Consider the following 14,082-nt stretch of genomic DNA (forward strand, 5'->3'; position numbering starts at 1 on the left):
GACTCAAAAACCACCGCATTACCCGAGCGTTCTTCTCTTTCGCTCTATGCATCCAGGTGAGTGGGGCATGGTCACTGATGAGGGTGAAGTGGCGCCCCAGCAGGTAGTATTTCAGGCTTTCTAGAGCCCACTTTACTGCCAGCGCCTCTTTCTCAACGATTGAGTAATTGGTTTCTCGTGGTTCCAGCTTCCTGCTTAAAAACAGGATGGAGTGTTCCACCCCTTCTACCTCTTGGAATAGCACTGCTCCCAAGCCGACCTCTGAGGCATCCGTCTGAACCACAAACTCTCTCTCAAAGTCTGGTACCACCAGCAGTGGATTACAGCAGAGAACCTCCTGTAATGTCCTAAATGCTTTGGTGGCCCTTTCACCCCATTTGACAATGTTTGTGCTTCTGGCTCTAGTCATGTCGGTAAGTGGGGCGGCCACTGTGGCATAACTTGGGATGAACTTCCGGTAGTAACCGGTCAGCCCTAGGAAGGCTCGAACCTGCTTCTTATTTACTGGTTTCGGCTATTCTCTAACTGCCTTCACCTTCTTACGTTGGGGTTTGATTAACCTGTTGCGACGACCAAACCCGGATCCGGGATTCTATTTATAGACCTAAGCTCATTACCATAACGCAACGTTAACTATTCATGAAAATCGCAAATGAAATGAAATAAATATGCTATCTCTCAAGCTTAGCCTTTTGTTAACAACACTGTCATCTCAGATTTTCAAAATATGCTTTTCAACCATAGGAAAACAATAATTTGTGTAACAGTAGCTAGCTAGCGTAGCATTTAGCGTTAGCGTTAGCATTTAGCTGGCAACTATCACAAAAACAAGTAAAGCCTTCAAATAAAATAACTTACCTTTGAAGAACTTCTGATGTTTTCAATGAGGAGACTCTCAGTTAGATAGCAGATGCTCAGTTTTTCCAAAAAGATTCTTTGTGTATTAGAAATAGCTCCGTTTTGTACATCACATTTGACTACCAAAAAAAAAAAAAAAAAAAAAAAAAACGAAAATTCAGCCCTCAAAACGCGAACTTTTTTCTAAATTAACTCCATAATATCGACTGAAACATGGCAAACGTGGTTTAGAATCAATCCTCAAGGTGTTTTTCCACATATCTCTTCGATGATATATCCTTCGTGGAAGCCTGGTTTCTCCTTGCTCTCAAATGGAAAAATAATTGCACCTGGCTTTACGCTCCAATTTCGACGCAGGGACACCAGGCGGACACTTGGAAAATGTAGTCTCTTATGGTCAATATTCCAATGATATGCCTACAAATACGTCACAATGCTGCAAACGCCTTGGGGAAACGACAGAAAGTGTAGGCTCATTCCTTGCGCAATCACAGCCATATAAGGAGACAATGGAAAACAGAGCTTCAGAGATTCTGCTCATTTCCTGGTTGACGTATCATCTTGGTTTCACCTGTAGAATGAGTTCTGGGGCACTTACAGACAATATTTTTGCAGATTCTGAAACTTCAGAGTGTTTTCTTTCCAAAACGGTCAATAATATGCATAGTCGAGCATCTTTTCGTGACAAAATATTGCGCTTAAAACGGGAACGTTTTTTTATCCAAAAATGAAATAGCGCCCCTAGAGATCCAAGAGGATAATTAAAAATCCTACAACGTGATTTTCTGGATTTTTTTGTAATTTTGTCTGTCATAGTTGAAATGTACCTATGATGAAAATTACAGGCCTCTCTCATCTTTTTAAGTGGGAGAACTTGCACAATTGGTGGCTGACGAAATACTTTTTTGCCCCACTGTATATATATATATATATATATATATGGATTACAGGGAACATAAGGTTGAATATATTATTATAGACCTGCTAGATCTACTGTCTCTTTTATATTATGACATTTCAGTTAGATCTACTGTCTCTATTATATTATGACAGACCAGCTAGATCTACTGTCATTATTATATTACAACAGACCAGCTGTATCTACTGTCTCCATTTCAAATTGGCCATTGTTGTGGGCCTGCCCTCCCCTCAACAGCCTCAAATAGGCTATTTCATGTGGGTTGGGGTGGGGCGGTAGACGCACACATCTCACATTTCATTACATTACATTTTTATATATTGCTTCTAAAATTTAAAAAATCACAAATAATATTTTATATTATTAATTTCAAACAAGGGCATTAGCATGAAAATAACTTACCAGTCCAAAACATGTCCCCTCCGTTCAAAACATATTCCTCCACTTGGGAATCACTAAATGAATCGTCCTACAACAATCTCTTTCTTACTTTTCCGATCAATTTCTTCTAAAATTGTGTGTACACCTGTATATCTAGACTTCGATTTAGCTTTCCCTGACTTTGTCGCCATACTGATTGATATATAAACAGCTGAATCTGCGCGTTTACCAAACAATGCTGTGCGCAATATGCGTAGCTCCTTCTGGTATAAAACTTCAATAGCGAATGACTCTCTTTACCCCGGAGTTTACTACATGGGTTGGTCTTCCAACACATACTCAGCTCATTGACTATCTACCCAGCTAGATTTCAATGGTCATTTCAGTGGTCATTGTGTTAAAATACAGTCAATCAATGAAACAGTGGTCATATCATTGGTGCACAGTGATGTCATTACTTGTCTTCAAATCGGTTTATTTCAGTCAATACGTCCCGAGAAATGGCCCATCAGGTTTGGTTGTGTTACAAGCAAACCAGTTGATTGCAATGAAACCAAACATGACTGGAAAAGTCACGTTTTGTGTGGGTATTTACCCTCGAATGTGTCGTCGAAAATGGAATGAGATGGAATTCACGACATAAGCGATTCACAAAATGTTTCGTGTTAGGCTATAAAAACTGATTTTATCAAACAAAAGATCATTAATTGTGTAACAATGAGCATTGGGATTGCAAACAGACGAAGATCGTCAAAGGTAAACAATTTATTTTAATGCAGTTTGTGATTTTGTTAGCCTGTGCTGGTTGAAATAGTTTTTTTTTAATGGGGCTCTATCCTCAGATAATCGCATCGTGTTCTTTCGCAGTAAATCCTTTTTTAAATCTGACAACGCAGTTGGATTAGCAAGATTCCAGGCTTTCGATACATGTGAGACACTTGTATTTTTATGAATGTATAACATGACTATTTATGTAGCGATCACCGTATGCTGTGGAATTTCAGCCCGCTACCGGGTAGCGGAGAGGTTAACCTCTAGTTGCAAGGCAGTATCGACAGCAGTATTTGGAGGTACTAACATTTTCTGTGAATCCTCCTATGTTGTGAGACCCGAAATTATCATCAGTAATGCAAAAGACTGCTGCCTTTACAGCATGTCCAGATATCTCCAATCCATTTGTTTCTAAATCTCTGAGATCCGGCAGCATTGTAGAAAAAAATCTTGTCATGGCCAAAATATTTAAAGTCTCTCTCATTACACAATAACATGAGCTGTAAATTATCAATACTGGAGCGATAAAATGGATCAAAGTTTGCGGGCATAAAGTAGACCCCCACAATCTTATGTTTCGTCTTTGCTGGTCCAAGAGGGTTAACTGTTTGATTTTGATGAACCTGCTGCTGCCACAACAGTTCAAAATTACAAGGAGGCAGTGATGGTAATGAGACGGAATCCAGAGGGTTAAAATTTGACACTGTATTTAATTCCCTCAAGCACTTTCATGTCTGTCAGCCAGGCCCCCCACCATGCATTGGTCATGATTTGTTTAAGGGGATAGTGGTACATGACCCAGCCATTTATATCATGTACTTTGTTAAAGTAAAGAAATGCATTACATACTCAGAGCTTAACTGCAGGATCAGGCAGTTTAGCTACCAAGGAACTGATGCGAATTCCACATCCTCAGAAGTTGGTGAAAAGGGAATTAAACTTGGTGGCCAGGCAACAGAAAACTGGTCTCTTTTGAGGCTCCTCCCTGTGATAATAGGCAAAAGATTACTGATATAGAAGATAGGGTATGGCAACTAACAATCCTACTTAAGGAACTTGTGGAATTAATCTGTGCCCCGTCCATTTCTGTGGCTCAAGTTACTTTGCTCAATGTTCTGATTCCTGAGTATCTACAGAAAAGCAAAGAGCTGTTTCCTTCTCACACACTGAAATCAGAGATGTGGCCAGAGAGTGAACCATTTCAAAAATGTGTGTCAAACGCTTGCTAATAATCACCAACTTCTGCAAACCTACAGTGGCAAGAAAAAGTATGTGAACCCTTTGAAATTATCTGGATTTCTGCATAAATTAGTCATAATTTGATCTGATCTTCATCTAAGTCACAACAACAGACAAACAGTTGCTTATTGAACTAATAACAAATTATTGTATTTTTTTTGTCTATACTGAATAATTATGTTAGCACAGCTGAAAACTGTTGTTCTGATTAATTAAAGCAATGATAAACTGGCCTTTAGACTAGTTGAGTATCTGGAGCATCAACATTTGTGGGTTTGATTACAGGCTCAAAATGGCCAGAAACAAATAACTTTATTCTGAAATTTGCCAGTCTATTCTTGTTCTGAGAAATTAAGGCTATTCCATGTGAGAAATTGCCAAGAAACTGAAGATCTCGTACAACCCTGTGTACTACTCCCTTCACAGAACTGTGCAAACAGTCTCTAACCAGAATAGAAAGAGGAGTGAGGGGCCCCGGTGCACAACTGAGCAAGAGGACAAGTACATTAGTGTCTAGTTTGAGAAACAGACGCCTCAGAAGTCCTGAAATGGCAGCTTCATTAAATAGTACTCACAAAACACCAGTCTCAACTTCAACAGTGAATATTATGATAATAATCTGTTTTTTTAGCTTTATTTTGTCATCAATTAAGGAGTTGTCTGTTTTTAGCTGTCAAATTCTCTATTTTCACAAATGACACCAGTTGAATTGAGAGTCATTTTTTGTAATATAGTGACAATTATGTGTTCTAGCTATATTTTGGCATCAATTAAGGAGTAATGTCTGTTTTTTGCTTAACAATTCTCTAGTTTCACAATTGATGCCATTTAGATCAAGAGTAGGTTTTGTAATATGACAATTATCTGTGTTTTTGTGTGACTTTGGCATCAAATTCAGGAGTCATTTCTGGGTTTATGCTGTCTATTTCTCTATTTTCACAACTGATACCAGTTAAAATTGGAAGTTTTTTGTAATTTTATGTTTATAATCTGTGTTCTTTTGTCATCATATTTTGTCATCAATTAAGGAGTTATTTAGGACTTTTAGCTGGCCAATTCTTTATTTTCACAACCAATGCCAGCAAATAAAAGAGGATTCCATTTTTAAAAAAAATGGAGTTAATGTAGTAAAATTGCAGTAATATACTTTATTTGATTGAAAGTAAATCACAGTTTTTATACAGATTATTTACATACATTTTAGTCTGTAGTTATAGTCTATTTCTGGCACCCGTGCTGCCAGACTTTTACCGTAAATTAAAAGGATTTTTATTTTATTTGTACTGTGTAGGCTCTCCTCCACTTTGGTAGTGATATCTGATTCCTTCTCACCTCTGTGGTTGCATGTTAGAGCTGAGGAGAGAGGGGCTGCATGACATTAATACCTAACTAGTTAACTACGGGCTACTGTTTGTTTAACTGGATGGATGCTGTGGGCTAGGCAGTCCTCTGGGTCTTCATGCATTGGTGCCTCTTTGCTGGGAAACTGAAACATCCTGGTAACACAGAGCCAATTTGCAACCTGCTGGATCCTAGATTTTGTTTGCAAAGAAGTGAAATTGGCATTTCTTCAACGCTGCATTGAAAGTGTTTCTCCCTGGGGGTTTTTATCAGCCTGTCAAGCTCTCTCCCTGACGCTCTCCTGTGCTAGGTGGTATTAGAACAGACATCAAAATAATCAGCTATGTTTTCTCCTCCATCCCTTGGCCTCCTCCGGTATTGCCACTCTCTCTCTCGATCCAATTTGACATGCTCATTGTTTAACATGGCGTGGATCTTGGGATGGTTAATATTATCCCAGCGTGCTGGGAAAGGGGTGGCAAGTAGCCTAGTGGTTAGAGCGTTGGGCCAGTAACCGAAAGGTTGCTATATCTAATCCCCGAGCTGACAAGGTACAAATCTGTCGTTCTGCCCCTGAACAAGACTTGCCTAGTTAAATAAAGGTTCAATTTAAAAAAATAAGTCAGGTAAACCTCTAATTGAAATTTGGTTGTGGAACACCAGAGAGCGATCGCCTCTGGCTACATGCTAGAGACAGAAGGAGAGCCATCAAAATTCAACAGCTTGAGGCCGTAAATCAGAAACCAGAGGGCATCACTAGACCAGAATATATACTTGATTTACCGAAACTGCCTGAAAGGTGTCTCCTCAGAACCCATTATATGTGTATAAAGAAGGAAGTTTCAAGTTTGTGATAAGAATATGCTCATTTCACTTTGTGTTACTGTAGACTGTATACATTTTTCCTGGATTTAATTAATACAACATTCTTCCCAGTACTTGAAGTCATCTGCCAGTACTAAGTTTGTCTAGGTTCAGGGCCAAATGTAACTTCTGGTCTCAAGGAGGGTGAAATCATAGACTGTTTAAAGCTACTGTACACATGGTTTACCTCTGGTTAGGTTATTTTGTCCTTTATATCTTCCTGATATGTTTTGTTAAATTTATTGCTGCTTAAGCATGACAGAGATTTTTTTTTAAAGAGATTCTAGCAATGTTTTTTTCCTTCCTGTTTGACTGAGCTTAACTGAGTGGCTAGGGTGTACTTGGGTGGACAAATCTATTCTGACAAATTAATCTAGGCCTTGTATCTGTACTGCTGTTGTGTGTGAGCGTGTTTTACATCATTTTTATGATGGAGGATAAAATATTGAATGTCCTGTAAACTGGATAAGATATTAAAGCTATGTTACTCTAAACATGTTTAAATCATCTTTCTTTACTAGATTCAGTTTTAATATTTGTCATGATGTATTCCTCAAATATCAATGACAAATCTAGGTTACTGATTGAAAATTATAGTTAAAAACATACAGTAGCCTATTATGTCATTGGTATTGGACACGGAGTGGAAATCGGAAAGAAGACTATGTGTTGGAATAAAAAACTGATAGACATGCATCACGTGACGTGGGCTTCCCTGAGGAGTCACTGTAGGCCACTCCCCCTCGAGCACGGCGCTGTCCAGTACCAGAGGCTGCTAGTGCTGTCAGAAACACTAAGCGGAGGCGCGCACTTGAGCTGCATTATCCTGAGGGTTACGCACGCAGACTGCTGCTGGAGTGGAGACAGGAGACTGCGAAAGTTAGAGCAATGAATCAAGCCAGGACAACGAACAGCTTTTTTGTGAATTAATAATACTTTAATACTAGAATCCATCTGAAGTTTTAGAGGACATTAAATATGTTTTTCGAAATGATTGATGGTCCTAGCGTGAAAGCATAATACCACTCAGTGTGGTACAACTGACAACAGTCATGATTTTGACTATTTTGATATGCTATTTCGTGACATCTGTACTTGGGAATAAGACAGAGGAGAGGATACCGTTCTTTCATGGACATGTATTCGAGAACTCCGAGCCTGGATCCAAAGTAAACGGTCTCAGCATCCCTGTGAAGCGAGTTGACGCGCAGAGATGGTGCTCCAACTCCGGCATGCATCTGAAACTCTTGGGAGACGGAAGTGAAGATTTCCGGGTATTTGCCCACCACAAACGCGGACACATACTTCTGAAAACCTCGATCATCCTGGACAGAGAGGAGCGCTCCGAGTATCTGCTCAGCCTGGGTCTGTGCTGCCAAAGCTGCGCCGCTAATGACCATGTGGTCGCAGAAGTTGCATCTGTGAAAGTGGATGTTTTGGACACTAATGACCACGAGCCAACATTCCCTAATGTTGATATAAAAATGAGTCTAGACGACGCCACTGCTCTGCGGTCTGTGGTGTATAAAGTGACCGCGGAGGATACAGACAGCGGGAAAAACGCTGAACTAATTTACTTTGCTCTTCCCAAAAATGGCAGTTTTTATGTGGTTCCAAAAACTGGAGATGTACTGCTTGTGGACTCTATATTGGGTCTTACCGCGCCCATAAAGTTTAACGTGTTTGCGATGGACCACGGCTGGCCCTCGCGGACCAGTCAGAGTATTGACATCGAGATTAATCCCCGGCAATGGCCAGCGGTTCCACCGCCATCCCATGGTGAACCGAATAGCAGACAACCTCGGAAGTCGAGGTCCCTGCTAGAGTCGAGCGAGCCGATCGTACTAAATGTTTCCGAGGATGCCAGTATCGGTTCTGTTGTAATGAACTTGTACCCGGTGAGGTTTCAGGCTGCCAGCTTTGAGTTGATGGATCCCGGTGTGGACAGCTCACCGGTCACCGTGAGTCGGGACAGCGGAGATATAGTTATTACCCGGCGCCTGGACCGGGAGACGGAACCTCTCGTGGAGATTACTGTGAAAGTTCAGGATAAAAGAGGTGAGAGTGCCTTTGCAATTTTATACTGCAGCTTCAATGTTGTTTCTCTCTTCAACGTAATGCATTAAATATATTATGATATATAACTGTATTCATTCTCTCTTCAACTTAAGGGCCTCTGTAAAGTAATTACGGGCCACGGTTTGGTCTAAATGAGCCCACTGAATCGATGTGGAGAACTGAGCACCTAAACTACTCATAGAGCCTCTCTGTAAAAGTGTCATGCTTTAAAGTGCAATGATATGATTTAAAATGTATTCGTTTCTGTGGTTACATGTTTAATTAAACACCATCAGCTTTGCCTTCATGATTCCAATAGGTTGAAACCACGCGAGTGCGTAAATTATGCATGGAGAGACGTGCGCCTTGCAAATAGTTACCCTTGGAAAAATGTAACGCGCACAAGTTAAGCTTATAATACAGTACATTATTTCACATTATGCTACGATTTGTTGTATGCATATGTTTTCTGGTATTAGTGCAGATATTTTCAATTTACAGGAGGCGTGTGGGTGCTACTGTTTCTAACGACTCGATCACACCGACAATGTTATTGCATTTTGGTACAACAGAAGTACATTCATTTACAATGAAACGCTGCGTTTATTTTATAGGATTGCGTTGCTGAGGCAGATTCAAATCGTTTTTTTTTGTTGTGGTGCATAACACCTCGATCACACTGACATTGAAATGCGTTTTGTAACACCAGAAGTACATTAATTTCCAATGAAACGCGGAGTTTGCCTTGGAGCATTGCGTTGCAGCGGCAGTTGCTGTGCGTTCTGTGTGGCGCATACATTGGATTTATAGATGCGAACTGTAATGTATGCGTAGACGGCTTGACAGAAATGGTTAGCAGAATGCGAATGTTGAACTTTTGTTGCACACATATCCAGACGATGCTGAGTACCGTTTTGCTTTGCAATACTGTAGGTTAATTGCCTGCAGAAATGGCTACATTCGTGTACTTTTTGAGTGCCAGGCTACAGCCAAAATTGTATTTCTAATGCAATAATATCCTTTATCTGCACTGCTCCCATTGGTGATCCTGCGCCCAATGTATGTAAACCTTTCTGATCATAGATTGTTATGAGTGCTCAACCTAGTGTTGGCCACAGCAGCTCCAACTGACACATACTGTAAAATGTGCAGAATTGCAGGAAATTAGCTGTAAAACTGCAACAACAACAAAAAAGGTATGCATAGCAAATGTATTTGTTTACCTTTTGTTAATAAAATACCCTTTCTGCTAACAGAGCCCTCTGTACATATTAAATCTAGTTTTTAATCACGGTGCTGAGTTAATGTGTGGCGGAGAATTGCATAGCTAATAGGCTGTGTGTTTGTAGATGATTAATGTGAATGAATCTACAGCAGTAATCTTTGCTTGTGTTTTAGTTTTTGCTGTTCTCCAAATAGCATTTTAGAGTTTTTAAATTGTATAGAAATGCAGTAAATGAGCTTTTTGGTTTTGAGTGGGGACCTGTAGATTAGGGTAGCATAGGCCCACAGTATTGGCTGTGCATAGGAACGGTTGGGTTTTGAAATGAATACATTTGCCAGTTGCCTTTGTAAGGCAGCAGTACAACCCACCTTTTGGCAATTGCTCATTTGTCATGCACGATGCCAGATAAAACGTGCTATATTTTACCCAGCTGTTCTGAAGTGATAGGCGGATTACATAATATCTGTGTTCATGCAGATGATCATTCAACCAGTGTTGCTTGTCTACAACAATAAGCACAGGGAATTTGGCATCTGTGTGTGTAAAACCGGTGCGCTCTGCATTCATTTCTAGGCTATGTGAAGTATGGGGACCTATTTACATGCATTGGAGTGAATAAAACCTCCATAATTTCTCGTTTTCTCATTTCCCTTGCTGAGTGTTGTGAAATGATTGAATGAATCCTAAAATGCTTGTGTGGTTCAGGAATTAACCACATTTTTTTCTGATCAAATAACCAACTAGACTTGATTTCAAATGTTCCAGAAGACACCCGTGTTTAATTTGGACAAATCTGTGCTCTGTGTTAGGGGAACCGGAATGCCATGCGGTCGAGTCTAATCTTTTTTGAGTGGAGATCCTGCTCGACCTGGCTCCATCTGCTCGCATTATCCATGTAATCCCATCTCATTCACGTTCTCATTTCTGGGATTTAGAGTGGCAGCACAGTTTGTTGGAGAACTCGTGCGCTTCTTCGAGGAAATAGAGAGGCTTTAAAGTCGTGCGTTTGTCGCGCACAGTCTGCTCCATGGCCCACTCGCATCTTTCCGTGGCATTCATGCGCTGCGCAGCCGAGGCGAGCTACAACCACTCCTGAATGAGTTGTTGCCAGGGTTGGTGATTTAATTAGCTCGGCCTTTGGTGTTTTCATTACTGTCTGTCTGTGTGCTTGTCCTGTGGCCTGATGTCCATAACCTTCTGTAGATTCTGCGTGTCTGACAAAGAGGGTGTGCTTGTGTCTGGGTTTGTGTACTGTGAGCAGGTTTCTCAGAAGCCAGGGGATTCACAGTAATGAGGAAAAACAGCTGGCTTTAATCAAGTATGAGAAGTGTGTCGGTTGACCTCACTTGTAACAGTATCTGTGAACTAGACCAGCTCCCTATTGAGTACATGTGGACTAACACACACACACACACACACACACACACACACACACACACACACACACACACACACACACACACACACACACACACACACACACAGCAGTCATATTTGTGTTGATCATTTGATATTGCAAATATCATGCAAACACACAGTGATATTTCCCACTGGTGATGCAACCTGGTCTCAGAGCATTTCGTATAATTCTGCACCTACATCCGTGATACTAAGTTAAGTTTGATATGTTATGTTTCGTATGGTTTGTATTAATTTTGTGGATGGCCATCGCCCATTATGTTTGATTTGTTTACGAATTACAATTCATATTATATGTTATGAATTTGCAAAGTGTACAGTATGTTCCGAATTTGAAAAACCTATGATATGTTACAAAATTCCAGCTAGGTGGCTATGGTTAGCTAGTTCACTAATGTTAGCTATGCAAGGGATTAGAGTTAAAAGGGTTAGGGATAAGGTTAGGGTTAGGTTGTCATAAAGAGGAGACCAAGGCTCAGCGTGGTAAGCGAACATAACTCTTTAATTAGAGGACACTGAACGGAACTAAACAAAACAAAACTAACCGTGAAGCAATATGGCTAGTGCAGAACAGGCAACTAAACATAGAATAACAACCCACAAAATAGCCAAGGAATATGGCTACCTAAATATGGTTCCCAATCAGAGACAACGATAAACAGCTGCCTCTGATTGAGAACCAATCTAGGCAACCATAAACACCTAGACCAGGAAACCCCTAGACAATACAAAACTAAACAAACCACCCTTGTCACACCCTGACCGAACCAAATAATAAAGAAAACAAAGATAACTAAGGTCAGGGCGTGACATAGGGTTAGGGAAAGAGTTAACTAAAAGGGTTAGCTAACATGCTAAGTAGTTGCAAAGTAGCTAACAAATAGTAAGGAGTCAAAGTGTAACGAATCTCTTCTTCGTCTGAGGAGGAGTAGGAAGGATCAGACCAATATGCAACGTGGTAAGTGTCCATTGTAATTTATTAGACTGAACACACGAAACAAAATAACAAAGTGAATGTAGGAAATGAAACAGTTCTGTCAAGTGAATACACACAAAACAGAAAACAATCACCCACAACAAAAATGGGGAAAACAGGCTACCTAAGTATGATTCTCAATCAGAGACAACGATCGACAGCTGCCTCTGATTGAGAACCATACCAGGCCAAACGCAGAAATACAACATAGAAAAAATAACCTAGACTACCCACCCCAACTCACGCCCTGACCAAACTAACACAAAGACATAATAAAGGAACAAAGGTCAGAACGTGATACAAAGTTGATCATTAGATAACGTTTGGTTTGCTAGAAGTTCACATTATATGCCCATCAATCCACCCCGACCAGCCGCCTTCCATTAGTTTTCACATTAAATTAAGTTACCATTTATCGTATGTAACTATACCAAACGTAATATATCATACTAAATGGATTGTCTTGGATTTACATACAGAAAAATACGAAATGTTCTGAGACCAGGTTGATCCTACAGGAGAGCAGGACCATGTAGTCAGAGTCAGACAGATGGAAGATGAAAATATATTGTCTGTTATTACTTTATTTATCAGGATCAAACAGCCACTGCTATATATCTTCAAACAGCATATTGTATTGCACATTATTAACCGTCATACAGACATGCACACTCAGTGATGCACACGTTTCTTCCTGGTGGCCAGTGAGTGAGCTAGGCTGTGGTTTGATAACAGAGCTCTACTGCAGCTTGTATATCATGCTAATTAATGTGACCGTCCCCATCTCTCCTACCTCCACTGGTCAGTTGATTCTCTCTATTCAGTCTGCTGTAATAGTTCCATGTCTGTTTGTTTCCAATACCTGGGGGTGTTGGTCCTGGCTCCCCAATCCTGGAGTTAGAGAGTCATTCGCTTTCCTATAGGCAGTCAGACTTTCTCCTCTGTTATCCGTTCCGGCTGGGGTGAGAGGCTCCATATTTTCCACTGGCTGGTCTGGGGTGAAATAGCCTTCTCAGGTGAGTTGGTCTCTACTCTCTATTAGCTTGTCTGAGGGGAATCACCCTGGGCTCTTTCCATTATCTGGAGTTGGGGGGAGCAGAACACCACTTGAATCATATATGGTTATGCCTATCTATGTCTGGCTGTCTGTCTGTCTCTGTTATCCACTAACACTGGCCTCAGCCTTATCCTGGCTGTCTCAGCCACTTAAGCGGTCCCAAAAACACACAGCCCCACAGACCGGGCCCTCAGTGCCCCCCACTCCACACACTGAGAGAAGTCTCTCCTCCTAATTGCTGTGTGAAGCTCTGTAATATGGAAATGGTGGGCCTCTTTAGCTGTATATTGGTTGAGGCTATGGGCTCCTGTTTGATATGTATGGTCTCCATGATATTGCTGCAGTGGGATCAATTAATGTGTGCGTGGGGGATGGAGAGGGGGAGCGCATGTGCAGATCAAACAGGTGTGTGGCGTCAGACTTCCCGTCTTAACGTTCTCTGCCTTGTGGCACTTTTTACTATCTCTATATCCCGTCAGGGTAAACATCTCTCTGTGTATCTCTCTCTCAATCATAGCATGTTTTTTCATGCTTCTCCATCTCTTTCCTTCCACTATCTCTCTCTCACCTTCTCTCGTTCTCCCTTCAACTCTTCCTCCCCCTCTTACTCTCTCTCGCTCAATTCAATTTAAGGGCTTTATTGGCATGGGAAACGTATGTTTACATTGCCAAAGCAAGTGAAATAGATAATAAATAAAAGTGTTTCTTTCAATGAAAATGAACAGTAAACATTACACTCTCTCTCTCGCTGTCTCCCTCGTCTGTCTAACACATTGTATCAGACCTCTGTCTGTCATGTCGACCTGAGTGGTTGTGTGATCTTTTCTCTCATACAGAACATGCTATGACTGTCAAAGGCATCACTATGATGGGGTGCATATTTGTCTTGCTGAAGCACGCGTGAAGCTGGCATAACTCTCAATCAAACTGACAAAGAACTGACAGCTGCATCAGACGCGCATTGCGTTTTGATA

At 40.8% G+C, this 14,082-nt stretch overlaps 1 protein-coding gene across 1 annotated transcript in view; it reads left to right on the top strand.

Annotated features, from left to right (window-relative positions):
- The first annotated feature begins 7,322 nt into the window (after positions 1-7,322).
- The window catches only part of LOC139412407 (neural-cadherin-like), a 185,887-nt gene continuing 179,127 nt past the window's right edge, over positions 7,323-14,082 (top strand). The window contains exon 1 of the mRNA XM_071159210.1: positions 7,323-8,431. Coding sequence (XP_071015311.1) covers positions 7,426-8,431 — 1,006 coding nt within the window. The 5' untranslated portion in view covers positions 7,323-7,425. The remainder of the gene's footprint in view (positions 8,432-14,082) is intronic.

Source organism: Oncorhynchus clarkii, chromosome 6, assembly GCF_045791955.1.
Source record: "Oncorhynchus clarkii lewisi isolate Uvic-CL-2024 chromosome 6, UVic_Ocla_1.0, whole genome shotgun sequence".
NCBI lineage: Eukaryota > Metazoa > Chordata > Actinopteri > Salmoniformes > Salmonidae > Oncorhynchus > Oncorhynchus clarkii.